Below are 13,796 nucleotides of genomic sequence, written 5' to 3'. Positions count from 1 at the left end.
TACTTGGAAGGAAGCAGGAGTGTCTCTTAATGATATCTTACTAACTTCATACAAGTCTACAATTGTCTCAAAGTCACAGTGCATACATATGAATATGAATATGTTATAAATGCACATAAATAAAGACAAAGCATGTGTTTGTACAGCACTAGATTTTGCAGCCCAAGGAAACCCAACCATGTCTGATCTACACTTCCCCCAGGAGCCTCTCCTATCCTCAAGGTTCCAGAAGAGATCCGATGGAAGCTGGTGGGAGGCAGGGGGGTAGCTTTCTTTGAGAAATACAGATTCTTCAGAAATACATTTTAGGAAAGAAACAATGGTCCCTAATCCTTTAGCCCTTGCTGGTCCTCATCCAAGTCTGGCACTACAGGATATGACAGGAACCCTGGGGCTGCACTGTCTATGTGGCTATTTGAATATTTGCCTGATGGAGGTATTTTCTCAGTTGCTAAGGGAAAACCTTCATATGCATACCAGTTAAACTGGGTGACTTTAAAAGACTATGTTGACAAAATAAAAATATAGGCATTTTATAAGGTCCTATTCCAAGTTTTCTTTCAAATTCCTTTACTCGATTTCCTCTATAGAGAGTTGTATTAGGGTAGTTGCCGTGGGCTCCATGGTACTAGAGACCCCTTTCTCCCCTGGCTTCATACGTTTAATTTGTAAATAAACTTATCTCATCAGAACCATCTTGCCTGCTCAGCCTACTTCAGCAAAGGTGGGACTCTCGTGAACTTCACCTGTGGCTGCGTTGATGGTTGCTGGGTCACTCTCCTTGTCTCCCTTCACAGCAGAAACACCAACCCCATATTCAGTTCCTGGCCTCAGACCTGAAAGAGAGTGTGCAGGTGGGGATCAGAAGAGGACAGGGTCTCGGAGGGCTGTAAGAGTGGCCTCGGACTGGACGCCGGCCTGTGTGATCTGTGTACACCCATCACCTGTCACAAACTAATGAAGCATTTACAGAGAGGAGTGGGTGGGAACGAATGGGTGGGAGCTGGCCTTGTTTCCTTCTCTCTGGCAGTTTGAGAAATAGGGACACCTGGCAGCAGGCCCCTGTCCTTCTGGTCACAGCTCACCTGTGAGTGTGGTTTTGGTTGTGGCTTGTTGGCTCTTTGGAACATCAACCTCGGCGTGGTCACCTCCTGAGATAGGGGCATACTTAATTCTGTAGCTGTCAACGTCAGCTTTGACATTCCTCCACTCCAGGGTGATGCTGTTGTCTGTCTGGGAGACACGGCGAAGATTCCTAGGCGCGTCCAGACCTGTTTAGGAAGACAGGAAACTTGGCATCGTGTGAAGCACCAGGAGGGTAGGAGATTCAAGGGGCCCCTGCCAATGGATGGGAATGTCAGCTTTCCCCCACGGACCCTGTCTTGGTAGCTGATACACGAATTTAAACAAAGTGTATAGACCTGGCTTCTTTCTTAATGATTGATAAGTGGCATTTTCATCAGCCACATTTTTTTCATTTTTTTGTGTGTCTGAAGAACAATACAAAGCTCCCCAAATAAGACTGTGATTGTGAAAACTGCTCTGTTGATCAGTGTATTCTTAGTGACTTAGTGTTGTCTGCCTGGTTCTTTACTAAGCTCCTGTAAAGTATGTGCGGGATGAATGCTTGCCATTTGGACACCTTTGGAGTGATGCCATTTGCTAAAGTGTCTGGAGGGTAAGACCAGTCCCCTGCCTTTTTCTCTTCTCTCCCTCCCAGCTCTCTCTCTTTCTTATATATGTACACATGCACATGAGTACATGCGTGCTTGGGTATGTTTTAGAAGGTTTTTTTTAAAAAGGTTGCCAATTACAGAGTTGAAAAGGCCCTCTTGACTGCCTTCATTATCACATGATCCTGGAGGACTCTCAGATAGAGTGGGGCAAGACTCTCTGGGAAGGGACTCTGTCTTTTTGACACCTGTCTGTGAGTGGGGCAGGCCTCACCGGTGGTGAAGGTCTCCTTGGCAGGGTTGCTGGCCATGTCCACCCGGCGGGAGACAAGGGACACCTCATACTCGGTGTCAGGCCTCAGGTTCCCAATGGAGTACTGGTTATCTTCGTGTGTGAGGTCGATGGTGGTGCGGTCCCCAGGCACATCCTTGATGCCATAGGAGAGCTCGATGCCATCGATCTCAGCCAGGGGCTTGAACCAGGTGATCAGTGCTGTGGTGTCAGTGACATCTCTCACCTCGATCTGGCTGGGGGCGTCCAGGCCTGTGACAAGCAAGGGGAACAGCAGTTTCAGAGGTCAAGGGCAGGAGCAGGGGCTGAGCATGGGGGTGGGGAGTGCTTTACAGCAGATCATGGCAGACGTTTGGTTCATAATGATCCCTTACTTTCTCTTTTCCTTAAGAATCTCAGTCTCTGTCTGGCAAGCTACAAGGAGGGACCACGATATCTACCTCAATTGCTTTTGTGTTCATCTTATAAACGGTAAAACAGATAAAGCCTGTGAAGTATCTGGGATGGAGCCTGGTGCACAGCAGTTCCATGATGGAAGTTCTTTCTTTGCTGGTGTCACCATCATCATTACTGTTAGCAGTTACCGTTCTCATGAACAGAGGAGGTGTGTGTGTGTGTGTGTGTGTGTGTGTGTGTGTGTGTGTGTGTGAGAGAGAGAGAGAGAGAGAGAGAGAGAGAGAGAGAGAATGTGTGAATGCACACAGAGGTCAGAGGACAAGCTCGTGTCATTCTTCAGGAATGCCCACCTATTGTCTTGAGTCCTAGCTTTTTCACGGGCCCAGAACTCACCAAGTAAGGCAGCGAGCTCCAGGGATCCACTTATCTCCAGTTTGCCAGCACCATACAATTGGCATTACAAGAGCACACCATCAAACCCAGCTTTTGAATGAGAAGTCAAGTCCTCCTGGACTCACAGCAAGGGCTTTACCAACTAAGCTCCCTCCTCAGCCATGTCTGATTCTATCAGACAAAGCTTTCTCAGATGGTAGACAACTTTTCTGTTAGGTTTATGGAGCAGAGACATGAGGCAATGGGCTGTCCTGGTGGGTTTTTAAACTTTTACTGCATTTATTTATTTGCCTTGTGTGTGTGTGTGTGTGTGTGTGTGTGTGTGTGTGTGTGTTGCATGCCCATGCAAAACCCACAGGTAGAGTTCAGATGACACTTCTAGGGGTTGGTTCTTCCCTTCTACCACGTGGGACTTGAAGGTTTATTCGGGTTACCAGGCTCACTGACAAATCCCCTTCCCCTGGCTGCTCTTTCAAGCCTTGCCTGTTTTTGTCTCCTCATCCTGGGTGTCCTGTGTGACCCTGTTAGAGTCATTTCCTGCTCCATCCACTTTGACTCAATGCTTCCTCACCTCTGAGTATCTCCAAGGCTGTTCCTTTGCTTCATTTCCTGAGATTTCCCCTTTCCTCTAAATCTTTCCCATCTCCCTTTCAAATGTCTCCTCTAAGTCACAGCCTAGCCAGGAGCCTCATTGCCTCTTGTCACCACGCACACACGTCCTCCCTTCTTGTATCAGCCACTGCCCTGCAGTTTTGTGACAGGACGCTTGTTTCACTGTCTCGTTACAGGTGTTTTTACAGTAGCCGCATTTGGATTGGGTCATTCTTTTATTCACTCAGAAAATGACCTTTGACCTTGGCTATCCTCATGTCGTCCTGGGTATTTAATGTGTGTTTCTTATTTTTAAAGACAGTTTAGTCTTGCTGTCAGAATCCTTCTAAGAGGTGCCTCTGGACAGAGGCAGCTGGTGTTCATGTAGGGTGTATGGGGAAAGGGATGGTTTCTCATAGACAATGAGGATGCTTCACACTCCGTTTTTGAAGTTTAAGTGGTTATGTGTCAGTCGGTCGTTAATGAATCTACAAAATCATGAAAATGATGTTATGCGTGGGTGGTGACTCTGCCTTGTGCTCATACAGTTGTCGGCCACAAAGACAGGTAAAGGAAATGCCATGTGTGTCTTCAGTGTGCTCTCCCTGCAGTGGATAAGCATTTCCTTGATCTTTTCGCTGCCTTGCTGGTGAGCTAATGGTTTTCTTCCTGTCAGTACCTGCCTTGCATCTACCACACAGAACTCTTGTCAGGTTGATGGAAAACACTTGCTTAAAAGGAAAGGAGAAGATCCCATGAATTGGCCCTGAACTGTGCAAACTGTGCAAGCGTCTAAGTGCAAGGTGTTCCTTCTTGCCATTTGTCAGCAAATTTAGCTTTTCCAGTCACCCCTGCCAACAAGAGTTAATTTCTCAAAGAGCTGGTACATCTGTTCTCTTGAGAATAAGAAGCTTTCTTACTAAACTGCAAGGCAGGATTGTTCTTGCTGTTTTTCCTCTATCCTTTTAAAAAAATGTTCTCTGCTAGAATGATTCCAAATTCAGTTACATCCCACAGAAGTCTCTGGTTGTACTGAATCCTATTCCACCCCAGAATTTCTAAGGGTATTACTACTAAGTGAAAGTTGTGTGTATATGTTTGAAAATATGTTTGTGAGTCTGTATGAGTGTGAGTGTGTGACTTTGTGAAAGTGTGTGTATGTGAGGATATGTGTTTGTGTATATGTATGTGAGTGTGTGTTTGAATGTATGTGTATATGTGTGTGAATGTATATGAGTGTGTGAGTGTGTGTGTGTGTGTGTGTGTGTGTGTGTGTGTGTGTGTGTGTGTATAGTCCACCTTAGGCATCATTCCTCAGAAACCATCCATCTTGCTCTTAGAGACAGGGCTCTGGCTAGCCTTGGCCTGGTCAGCAATCCCAGAGATCTTCCTTTCTTCACCTCTCAGCTCTGGATTGCGTTGTTTATCTACATGCCTAGCTTCCGTGTCACTGCTGTGGATTGAACTCAGGCCCGCATGCCTGTGCAGCCAGTGTTTTTGTGACTGAAATATCTCCAGCCTTTCAAGTACAATTTTATTTAGGTTTCTACTGAGACACAAAGTCAACATTTTGTAAAACCCAGAGTGTAGTCAAGGCTGGTGGAATTAATGTTCTAAAGGCAGCAGTGCTTGGAGTCATGGCCGTGACTGTCTGGACTATATGACATTAAAGTGACTCAACTTCTCCAAGGCTTAGTCACTGCTCTTCATACACAATGCCATGAATGCATGTTTGGCCTCTTTCACGGGAGACTTGGTATTAGTATTAAGTGATTTCTGTCTCTGCACCTACAGTCTCTGATAATGTGACTTTGGGGACCTTCAGAGAGGAGATGCATGTTTCTCTGTCTCTTACACTTGGACTAGCCTGAGAATTTGCTCTGACAGGAGTGATAGAAATGTTAGTTTGGAGCCTACGCCACAGCCTCGCCAACACCCCCAGAATTGAAAATAACCATCTTGTTATGCTTTGCTTTGCTTTTGTTTTTTGAAACAGCATCTCACTCTGTAGCTTACACTATCCTGGCCCTCCTTATGGAGCCCAGGATGGCCTCGAACTTATGTCAACACTCCTGTCTCAGCCTCCAGAGTTCTAGGATTACAGGTGACTGTCTTGACTGGGGCCATCCTACTCAAACAGTCCCAGTTCACAAAGATGAACTAGTTTCCTAGTCAAGGACAAACACCACACAGCTGAACTCAAGGCCAAATCACACACCTGCAGTATTAGCATTTTAAAGTACTCCCTATGGACTTTGTATTAGTAAGCTAATTCTCACTGATACAAGATGCTGTCAGACGGCGTGTTGTAAGCCAGAAGGTACAATGAGACACAGCTCTATCACAAATCTTGGGTGATACTCACGGGTTGTGGTCACTTTCTTCAAGCCAGGGCCTCTGGTGTTGTTTTTCACAATGTGCAGAGATATTTCATATTCTTGTCCAGGAGCAAGGCCAGTTTGTCGGTAAGAGGTCTCTGGCCGCCTCAAGCTTTTGGTGATTTCTCCCTCATCTTCTTTATTCTGCAAGATGGAAGCACAGTTCTAAGATCCCAAGGCAATGACTGCACTTCACGTCCATGCGTTATTCATTTCTGTGTTCTGTTTCGTTTATTCCCTGGGTGACCCTTCTGTCTCGCAGCTGACTGGGAAGTTTGATGCTGAGACTACAGATATGTTAAGACTGCTTCTTGAGTTCTTCCTTCCTTCCTTCTGCACACACCTGCACTTACTCTGTCAGATGGCATAGAGCGAGAGCCACCACTCAACCCTTCCTTAGATAAGCCAGTAGTTGACATCAGAGAAGTTGGCAGATGGTCTTGTGGTCTCAGATAATTGGGAACAAGGCCCAAGTTATAACCAGCAACCTGTTTTAGCAACTCTTTGGGGCTTAGGGCAATCTACTCAAATTTGAGACATGCCAGGAGATACTGCATGTGACAGACTGGTTCTGTTTCTGTTGTCTACAAATGGAGATTTGCAATATGACACATGTAGATGACTTAATTTACATTTATCTGAGCTGTTATCCCTTAGTGCTATACTTTTTCAGTTATTGACAAAGGGGGAAAATCAACTTAAGATACACACATGAACACACTAAGTGATAGCGCCCAGTCTTCCATACAGAGCTAAGGAAGCTGAGTACATGAGTGTCCGCAGGAACTTTTAACCACCCTGCAGATCCTTTGTGTCAAATACTCCTCCTTCATGGAGCCCCTCACCATATTCCGGAAGATGATCTCCCACGTTTCGAAAGCGATGTCTAGAGGATCCCACTCTACTTCCACAGATGTCTCCTTGATAGACTTGAATTTTAGTCCCTCAGGTGCAGGCAAGTCTGTAAGGAGCAGCATGAATAGGATGTAAGGAAGGTCCAGATCCTTGGCAGAGGCCATGAAGCTAAGGTTCCACTAAGCCTATGGTGGGCAGCTGTCACATTGAAGCTGAAAACCAGATCTAGGTCTACTTAAAGGCTCTTAGGGTATGCTGTGTACTGTGAGAAAAATATGAAAGTCTCTATTATGACCAATCATATGGCTATTTTTCAGTGTTATATGGTTAAACTAACAAAGCACGCGTAGGATTTTGAATCAGACAGATATAGACCGGCATCTCACTCCACCACTGATAACATTGTGACTTTGGACAAGGCTTACACAGAACACTGAGATCATTTCTTTTCCTATGAGAAGATGGTAACTAACTGTGTCTGCCCTTGGGAATGCACCAAGGACTGAGTGATACGTTCCATGAAGTTGGCTGGCCTGGCTCTTGGCATGCAGTATTCAGTCAGTAAGGAGAGGCTTATGCTATTATTACTTAGCAAGTAAGGACCAGTTTTTAGCCACAGTTTGGTTTTCAGGCATGAAAATAATTATGCTGTTGCTAGACTCTTAAAGGAACAACTTGAAATAGAACAGAACTCCATGCAACGGTGGTAACATCTACTCTTCCAACACTGCCCTGGTCAAAGCCTAGCTCCATTTTTTTTAGCTGTGGGGTTTGAGATGATAAACTATTTAGTCTCAGTTTCCTCATAAAAATGCTTCTGTCTCATCGGGCGACATTTGTTAGTATGTATTGAACACTAAAAATAGAGTGTGCGTAGTGCTGCATAGCCAGGCCAAGGCCAGGTGAGTCTACGCAGAATCCTTTGCCTACTCACAGGTGGCAACCCTGGCACTGACAGGGATGCTCTTCTTGTTCTCCAAGATGGCGAACACACGGATGAAGTATTCCACTCCTGGCTCCAGCTCCCGGATGGTGGTGGATGTCTGGTCCCCAGGCACACGGAACTGCATCTCCAGGCCGTCAGCATGGGTAGGTGTGTACATAACGAGGTACTCGGTGACCCGCATCTCGTTGTCCCAGGCCAGGTTTACGGTCTCTTCTGTTACCTCTGTTACAATAAGGTCTTTGGGAGGGGACACTGGGAGGAACAAGAAAGAATACTGGGGGTCAAGAGTAATCTAAAGTGCCCTATAGGTTTAATTCCCTTGATAAGTCTCTTCTACTATTTGCAATAGAGAGCTGAAGTTGTCTCTTCTTGTAACATGTTGTTTCTAACACTATGGACTCAGTCAGATCCCTCTGTGATTAATTTTTTTCTTTTTAGTGGTTTTTCAAGCCAGAGGGTGTTGTGCATGCTAGGTAAGAATTCTGTCAGTCAAGGGGCTAGACAGATTACACACTTTTGCTCTTGTAGAGGACCAGGATTCCATTTGCAGTACCCACATTGTGGATTACAACTGCCCATAACTCCAGTTCCAGGGAATCTGATGCCCCCTTTTAACAAGTGCAGGTATAGGCTCACATGTGGTACACATACACACATGCAAAATAAATACTAACACATATAAAATGAAATAAAGAAACCTTAAATAATAATTTAAAGCTCTGTCACTTCCCCTATAACCAAATCCTCCTCCTCTATTTCTTGAACTTGGGATCCTGTCTCTGCCTCTGTAGTAGCTGAGTTTGTATACCTTTACCACCAGAAGTAGCTTTGTAGCCCATTAGTCCATTGCCTTCATGCTGAAGTCCCTGGCCAATAGTGTTGCTTTCAGCACTGCATGTGACATGGTCCCTCCCACTTTTCCACTTTGTGTCCTGGCTGAGACTTTGACCATGGGTACAGGAAAGCATTATCTCAGCCTGTGGGTAGTCTTAGAAGGGTAATCTAACCAGACTCTTGTTCCTTAGATTTGAGTGAGGCCAAAAGGTTTTACTGCAGTTGCCTATATCAGGTCTGGATCTCGCATCTTTTGGCTAAGCTTGCATAATTCAGCCACACTAAATACTGGGACTATGTATTTGTTCCCTTGTCAGGTCTTCTCTGCCACGATATGAGAATGAGAGAAACACAGTGAAGACTGGTTTTGTTCTTTGCCGTCTTTTCATTTAGCTAGTGTTTCCTGAACACATGCTATATTCTCTGGTTAAGCCAGCTGCTGGGAACAGTGTTCCTTTGGGAGATGTTCACGGACCCTGGATAAAGACAGCATGAAAAGAAAACTTAATGGACAGCTCCAATTCCCAGGTAACCAGCAGCTATTCTAGAATAGACTGCATTGAAAAGTTCACCTTTTTTTTTTTTAACAGCAATGCCTATGCAGTCTAGCTGATTTCCCTTCAGATGGAAGAAATTTGTTGTTTTGAAGGCAGAGCAGGGAAGGAAAAGAAGCTGATACTTAGCAATGGGCACTGGGTGGTAGACTCAATATGGATGAGGCAGTCAGGCTTAAGTACCAGCTCTGAGGCGTTTGGACAACTGCATCATTTCTCTGAGTCTTTGAGTCCAGATGGCCCTGTTCCAAGAGACTAACCACAACCCCCTCAAAGGGACAGAGAAAGAGTGTGTGTTTGTCAGGAATACACTAAAAGGATGCATAGAAAGAACTGGTGTGTTCATAAACCTGGCATCCTTCTTTGACAGACATCAGGTATATGCACCATCAGCACCAATTGATGCCTGCTTGCTGATACTCACCCTCAGAGCAGTCTTCCCCTGTGTAGCCTTCACTGCAGATGCAGCGGCCTGAAACACATTGTCCCTGGTTGTTGCAGTCATTGGGGCAGGAGCGCTGCCCACAGTCCAGGCCCGTGAAGCCTTCATGACAGATGCACTGGCCGTCCTCACAGCGGCCTTGACCATGGCAGTCACCGGGGCACCTTTGCTCTTTGCAGTCTTTGCCAGTGAAGCCCTCGTGGCAGACGCACTGTCCGTTCACACAGCGCCCACGGCCATGGCAGTCACTGGGGCAAGAGAGCTCAGCACAGTCAGGGCCAGTGAAGCCATCCTCACATACACATTGTCCGTCCACACAGCGTCCCCGCTGGCTGCAGTCCCGGGGACAGCGGCGGTCTCTGCAGTCTTCCCCAGTGTAGTCATCATCGCAGACGCACATGCCATTCACACAGCGGCCACGCCCATGGCAGTCATTGGGACAGCTCATCTCGCCGCAGTCAAAGCCCTTGAAGCCTTGCTCACACATGCACTTGCCCTGTACACAAAGGCCCCGGCTGTGGCAGTCACTGGGGCATCGCTGCTGACCGCAGTCTTCGCCAGTGTAGCCCTCATCACACACACATTGTCCGTTGACACAGCGGCCGTGCCCGCTGCACCCATTGGGACACTGTAGGTCGCCACAGTCAGGCCCTGTGAACCCATCATCACACTCACATTGCCCATCGAGGCAGCGGCCACGGCGGTGACAGTCCTCAGGACACCGCTTTTCGCTGCAGTCTGCACCGGCAAAGCCCTCATCACAAACACACTGTCCCTCCTCGCATCGGCCACGGCCCTGGCAGTTATTAGGGCAGGTGAGCTCTCCACAGTCTTCGCCTGTAAAGCCTTCCTCACAGTAGCAGGTGCCGTTGACGCAGCGGCCTCGGTCGAAGCAGTCATTGGGGCAGATGAGCTCACTGCAGTCCTCACCCGTGAAGCCCTCGTCACACACGCACTCGTTCTCTACGCACCGCCCACGGTTGTAGCAGTTGTTGAGGCACAGGGGCTCGTTGCAGTCGTCACCAGCAAAGCCATCTTTGCACACACACCTGCCATCCACACACGTCCCATGCTCCTCACTGCAGGGCACTGGGCAGACTTCCAGGCCACAGTCAGCCCCGGCATAGCCTTCAAAGCACACACAGACTCCATTCACACACTTGCCCTGGTCATTGCAGTCGTTGGGACAGGCCAGTTGACTGCAGTCCTCACCAGTGAAACCCTCATCACAGACACACTGTCCATCAAGGCACTGGCCCTGGAGGTGGCAGTTTCCAGGACATTCGGGCTCAGAGCAGTTGGGGCCTTTCCAGCCTGGCTCACAAACACAGCCACATCCTTCAGCACTGAAGTTGCCTCGGCCACTGCAGAAAGGCCTAGTGTCCAGACGGCCTGCAATGAAGATAACAGGAACTTAGCTGAATTCTATCAGATCAGTTTCTTGGAACTCACATGAAGAACACGGATGCAAATTCAGCTGCATCCTTAGTCATCACCTGGCTTGGAGGAAACAAGCTGGAATTTACATTCAACCCACACTATCGTTAAACCTACTGTGACTATGTCTTCTTGCTTACATTTCCCCCCAAAAGAGTTGACAGCTAGGAAACGAATTGGCTTGTTAATAAAGATAAACTTTTAAAAATTGCCTTGGAAGCCTAAAGTCCCATGGCTATCCTTGTGTATGGCAGTCGGGTCCACTCCTCAAGTCATTATCAAGGTCATTCCTGTTAGTGTTTTCCAAGTGGTAGAAACAGACACTCATTTCTGAAGTGAAGTTAAAGCTTTTGCAGTGCTATGGACCTGGAGGAATGGAGACAATGTAGCTCCAACACTGCAGAGCTCCTGGAATTGATGCACAGGGGCCCGGGATATCCCTCAGGGAGGGTGAAGATGCCCACGCACACCCAAAGTCCATGCCCTCCTTTACCATCGAGTATTCCTGTGACAGTTGGCCAACCTTTAAAATGCCAGTTCTTAGATTTACAGAGGGATGTTAACCTGTATCCTGAATGGTTGTTTGGAGGGTCATACAAGACAATCTCAGTATCTGGGGCATAGAGGTGGCTGTATGTGTCGTCCTTGACCAGACCGACTTCACATAATCACAATGTGCTCTATCACATTCCAGTACTTTCTTCCTCATTCCCACAGACTCAGCTCCACGCAGGCAGAAACTTGAATTTTTCAGAACACAGACCATGGAAGGTGCTGTTAAGACCCAACTCAGCAGGGCACTGAGAATCTCACCCTTTTGGGGCCTTTGCTTTCTTAATCGTATAATGAATTGGCATGGCTACAGCAGTCTCTTTGAGAGAGTGCCCTTGGGAGAAGGAATGTTGTGTTATTCTCAGCCATTTTAGGGTAACTAAGAATTAGATTTCAGGGTCAAACAAGTTTGACTAAGATATAATTAAAGTAGGTACTGGAGAGATAATGGCTCTACATTTAAGATTGCTTGCTGTGTAATCATGAGGTGCAATACTCAGTGTCTAAGAGCTATGTGTCTCACTTACGCTTATAATCTCATCTCCTGGGTGAGTAGAGACAGGGGCATCACTGGGGCTTTCTGGTTTCTAGCTTGGCTAAGAAAGTGAGAGCCATAGATCCAAGGATAGTCAAGGAACAATGGACCGGGACTCCCAATGCCCTCTCTGGCCTAAGAACATGTATACAAGAGTGCATGCCTGTAAACACAGACGTGTGCACACACTCACATGTAGACATAGACACGCGAAAATAATAAAATAAATCTTAGAATATTGAGATTTACTTTACTACATTGTATATATGAGTGCATTGCCTGCAAGTATGTGCACATTCCACTTGTGCCCGGTGCATGCTGAGCTTAGAAGAAGGTGTTGATCACCTGGAAATGGAGTCACATATGTGAGTATCTATGAAGATAATGGGAATGGAACCTGGATCCCCTGGGAGAGCAAATACTCTTAACTGCTGAGTCAACTCTCCAGACCAATAAATCTAAAAGATTCAATTAAAGTGAAATGGGGCTTTAAGAAGCATTGGTTTTCAAAAGCTGGAAAATTGCTGTGAGAACTATTATTACCATGACTCTTTCAAGAACAGAAGAGATGGCTAAGCTCTCCACATAGGCTTGACCCCAATTTTCTTTTTAAATGATAACCTTGACTGTCTAGTTTCTCAGGAAACCAGCCTTATAAACTATTCACGGATTATTTTCTGTTCATACTTTTTTTATTTGGACGGAAACAGAGGCAACCAACCCTGGCTCTTACCTTCGGCAGGTTGGAGACAACAGCCTGTACCCATGGTGCACTGCTCCCTTAGAGATGATACCAGCATCTCCAGCTCCTCCAGCCTGCTCAGGAGCTCCTTCACATCCGGAGCTGCAGCACAGCCACAGGCCCGGCGGGGGATGTTGATGCGGTGTGTGAACACAATCTGGTTTTCCCCATCTACTGTGTGTTCCTGGAAGCTTCCATTGGACTCTGGTGTGGGGGTCAGGTCTTTCTCCCCATTCACTGACTCCAGATCCACTGAGCACTGAGAGCCCATGGGCAACTTGATGTTGTAGACATGGTTGAACACCACAGGCTGATTCTCCTCCGACAGGGTCATGTTCAGTCCACTCTGTCGCTTGTGCCGGATGACTTTCTTGAGGACTGCACCTTCAGAATTGAGGGCAAGCAAAGCTAGAAAGATTCCTGGCAATAGCCAGGTCATGGCCCCCATGGTGGAGGTTGGGTTGGCTAAGTGTCTTTAAATCTGTATGGAGTCTTAACTTCCAGTAGAATTTGATATTTAGATGTGCTTAATGTAACGCAGTTGGATGTCCCCAATCTTCATGGAAGAACAACCTATAAATAAAGGAAAACAATAGTTGTTTGTGTCTACCACTAATGCTCACCGTGGAGTGGCTCTAATTCTGAGTTTGGTCTGATGTCTCATTTGAAGCTGTTTAGATCCTCTAGAAGAATCTTGCAATTGTGAAGGAATAATGTTACCCATTATTAAACATTTGGAAATGTAAGGAGACATTAGAGAATAGAAAAACATGACAAAATGTTAGAATGAGGTGGGCATGAGTTTGTATCTTCCCTTTAGATCAAGGCACTTGGGTAAGTTATTTAATTTTCCTCATTTCACTTTTTACAGTGAAAATCATGGTCTATGGTGGTTTAAAAGGCTGAGAACAACATGTAGACACCATTCATTGTCTTTCAGTATTTATTCATCATGCCTTCTGAGGGAATGTTTATGGTGCTGTGAAGGCTCATCACCCCAGGAGATGTTCTCCTGACAGTGATGACTGAGTCTCCAAGCTGAGGTAAGCACTGATGTTTTTCTCTAAGATGGGAGACATAGGGGAAGGGGAAGAACACAGAGGAAAATGAAATGTTAATTCCAACTGCTTCTTCCAAGTCATGTGGCTCTTACATAGTATTCATTCTTTGCACCCC

At 46.4% G+C, this 13,796-nt stretch overlaps 1 protein-coding gene across 4 annotated transcripts in view; it reads right to left on the bottom strand.

Annotated features, from left to right (window-relative positions):
* The window catches only part of Tnc (tenascin C), an 82,313-nt gene that overhangs the window by 46,620 nt on the left and 21,897 nt on the right, over window positions 1-13,796 (bottom strand). For all 4 annotated transcript variants that reach the window (XM_013117110.3, XM_021230123.2, XM_021230124.2 and 1 more), the window contains exons 2-9: window positions 12,612-13,193; window positions 9,337-10,746; window positions 7,513-7,776; window positions 6,569-6,684; window positions 5,711-5,867; window positions 1,948-2,217; window positions 1,086-1,271; window positions 747-836 (exon numbers count right to left, since the gene is read on the bottom strand). In XM_013117110.3, coding sequence (XP_012972564.1) covers window positions 747-836; window positions 1,086-1,271; window positions 1,948-2,217; window positions 5,711-5,867; window positions 6,569-6,684; window positions 7,513-7,776; window positions 9,337-10,746; window positions 12,612-13,068 — 2,950 coding nt within the window. In that variant the 5' untranslated portion in view covers window positions 13,069-13,193. The remainder of the gene's footprint in view (window positions 1-746; window positions 837-1,085; window positions 1,272-1,947; window positions 2,218-5,710; window positions 5,868-6,568; window positions 6,685-7,512; window positions 7,777-9,336; window positions 10,747-12,611; window positions 13,194-13,796) is intronic.

This window comes from Mesocricetus auratus, unplaced genomic scaffold (assembly GCF_017639785.1).
Source record: "Mesocricetus auratus isolate SY011 unplaced genomic scaffold, BCM_Maur_2.0 Super-Scaffold_100014, whole genome shotgun sequence".
In the NCBI taxonomy this organism is placed as follows: domain Eukaryota; kingdom Metazoa; phylum Chordata; class Mammalia; order Rodentia; family Cricetidae; genus Mesocricetus; species Mesocricetus auratus.
This window is presented reverse-complemented; position numbering and strand designations above follow the sequence as displayed.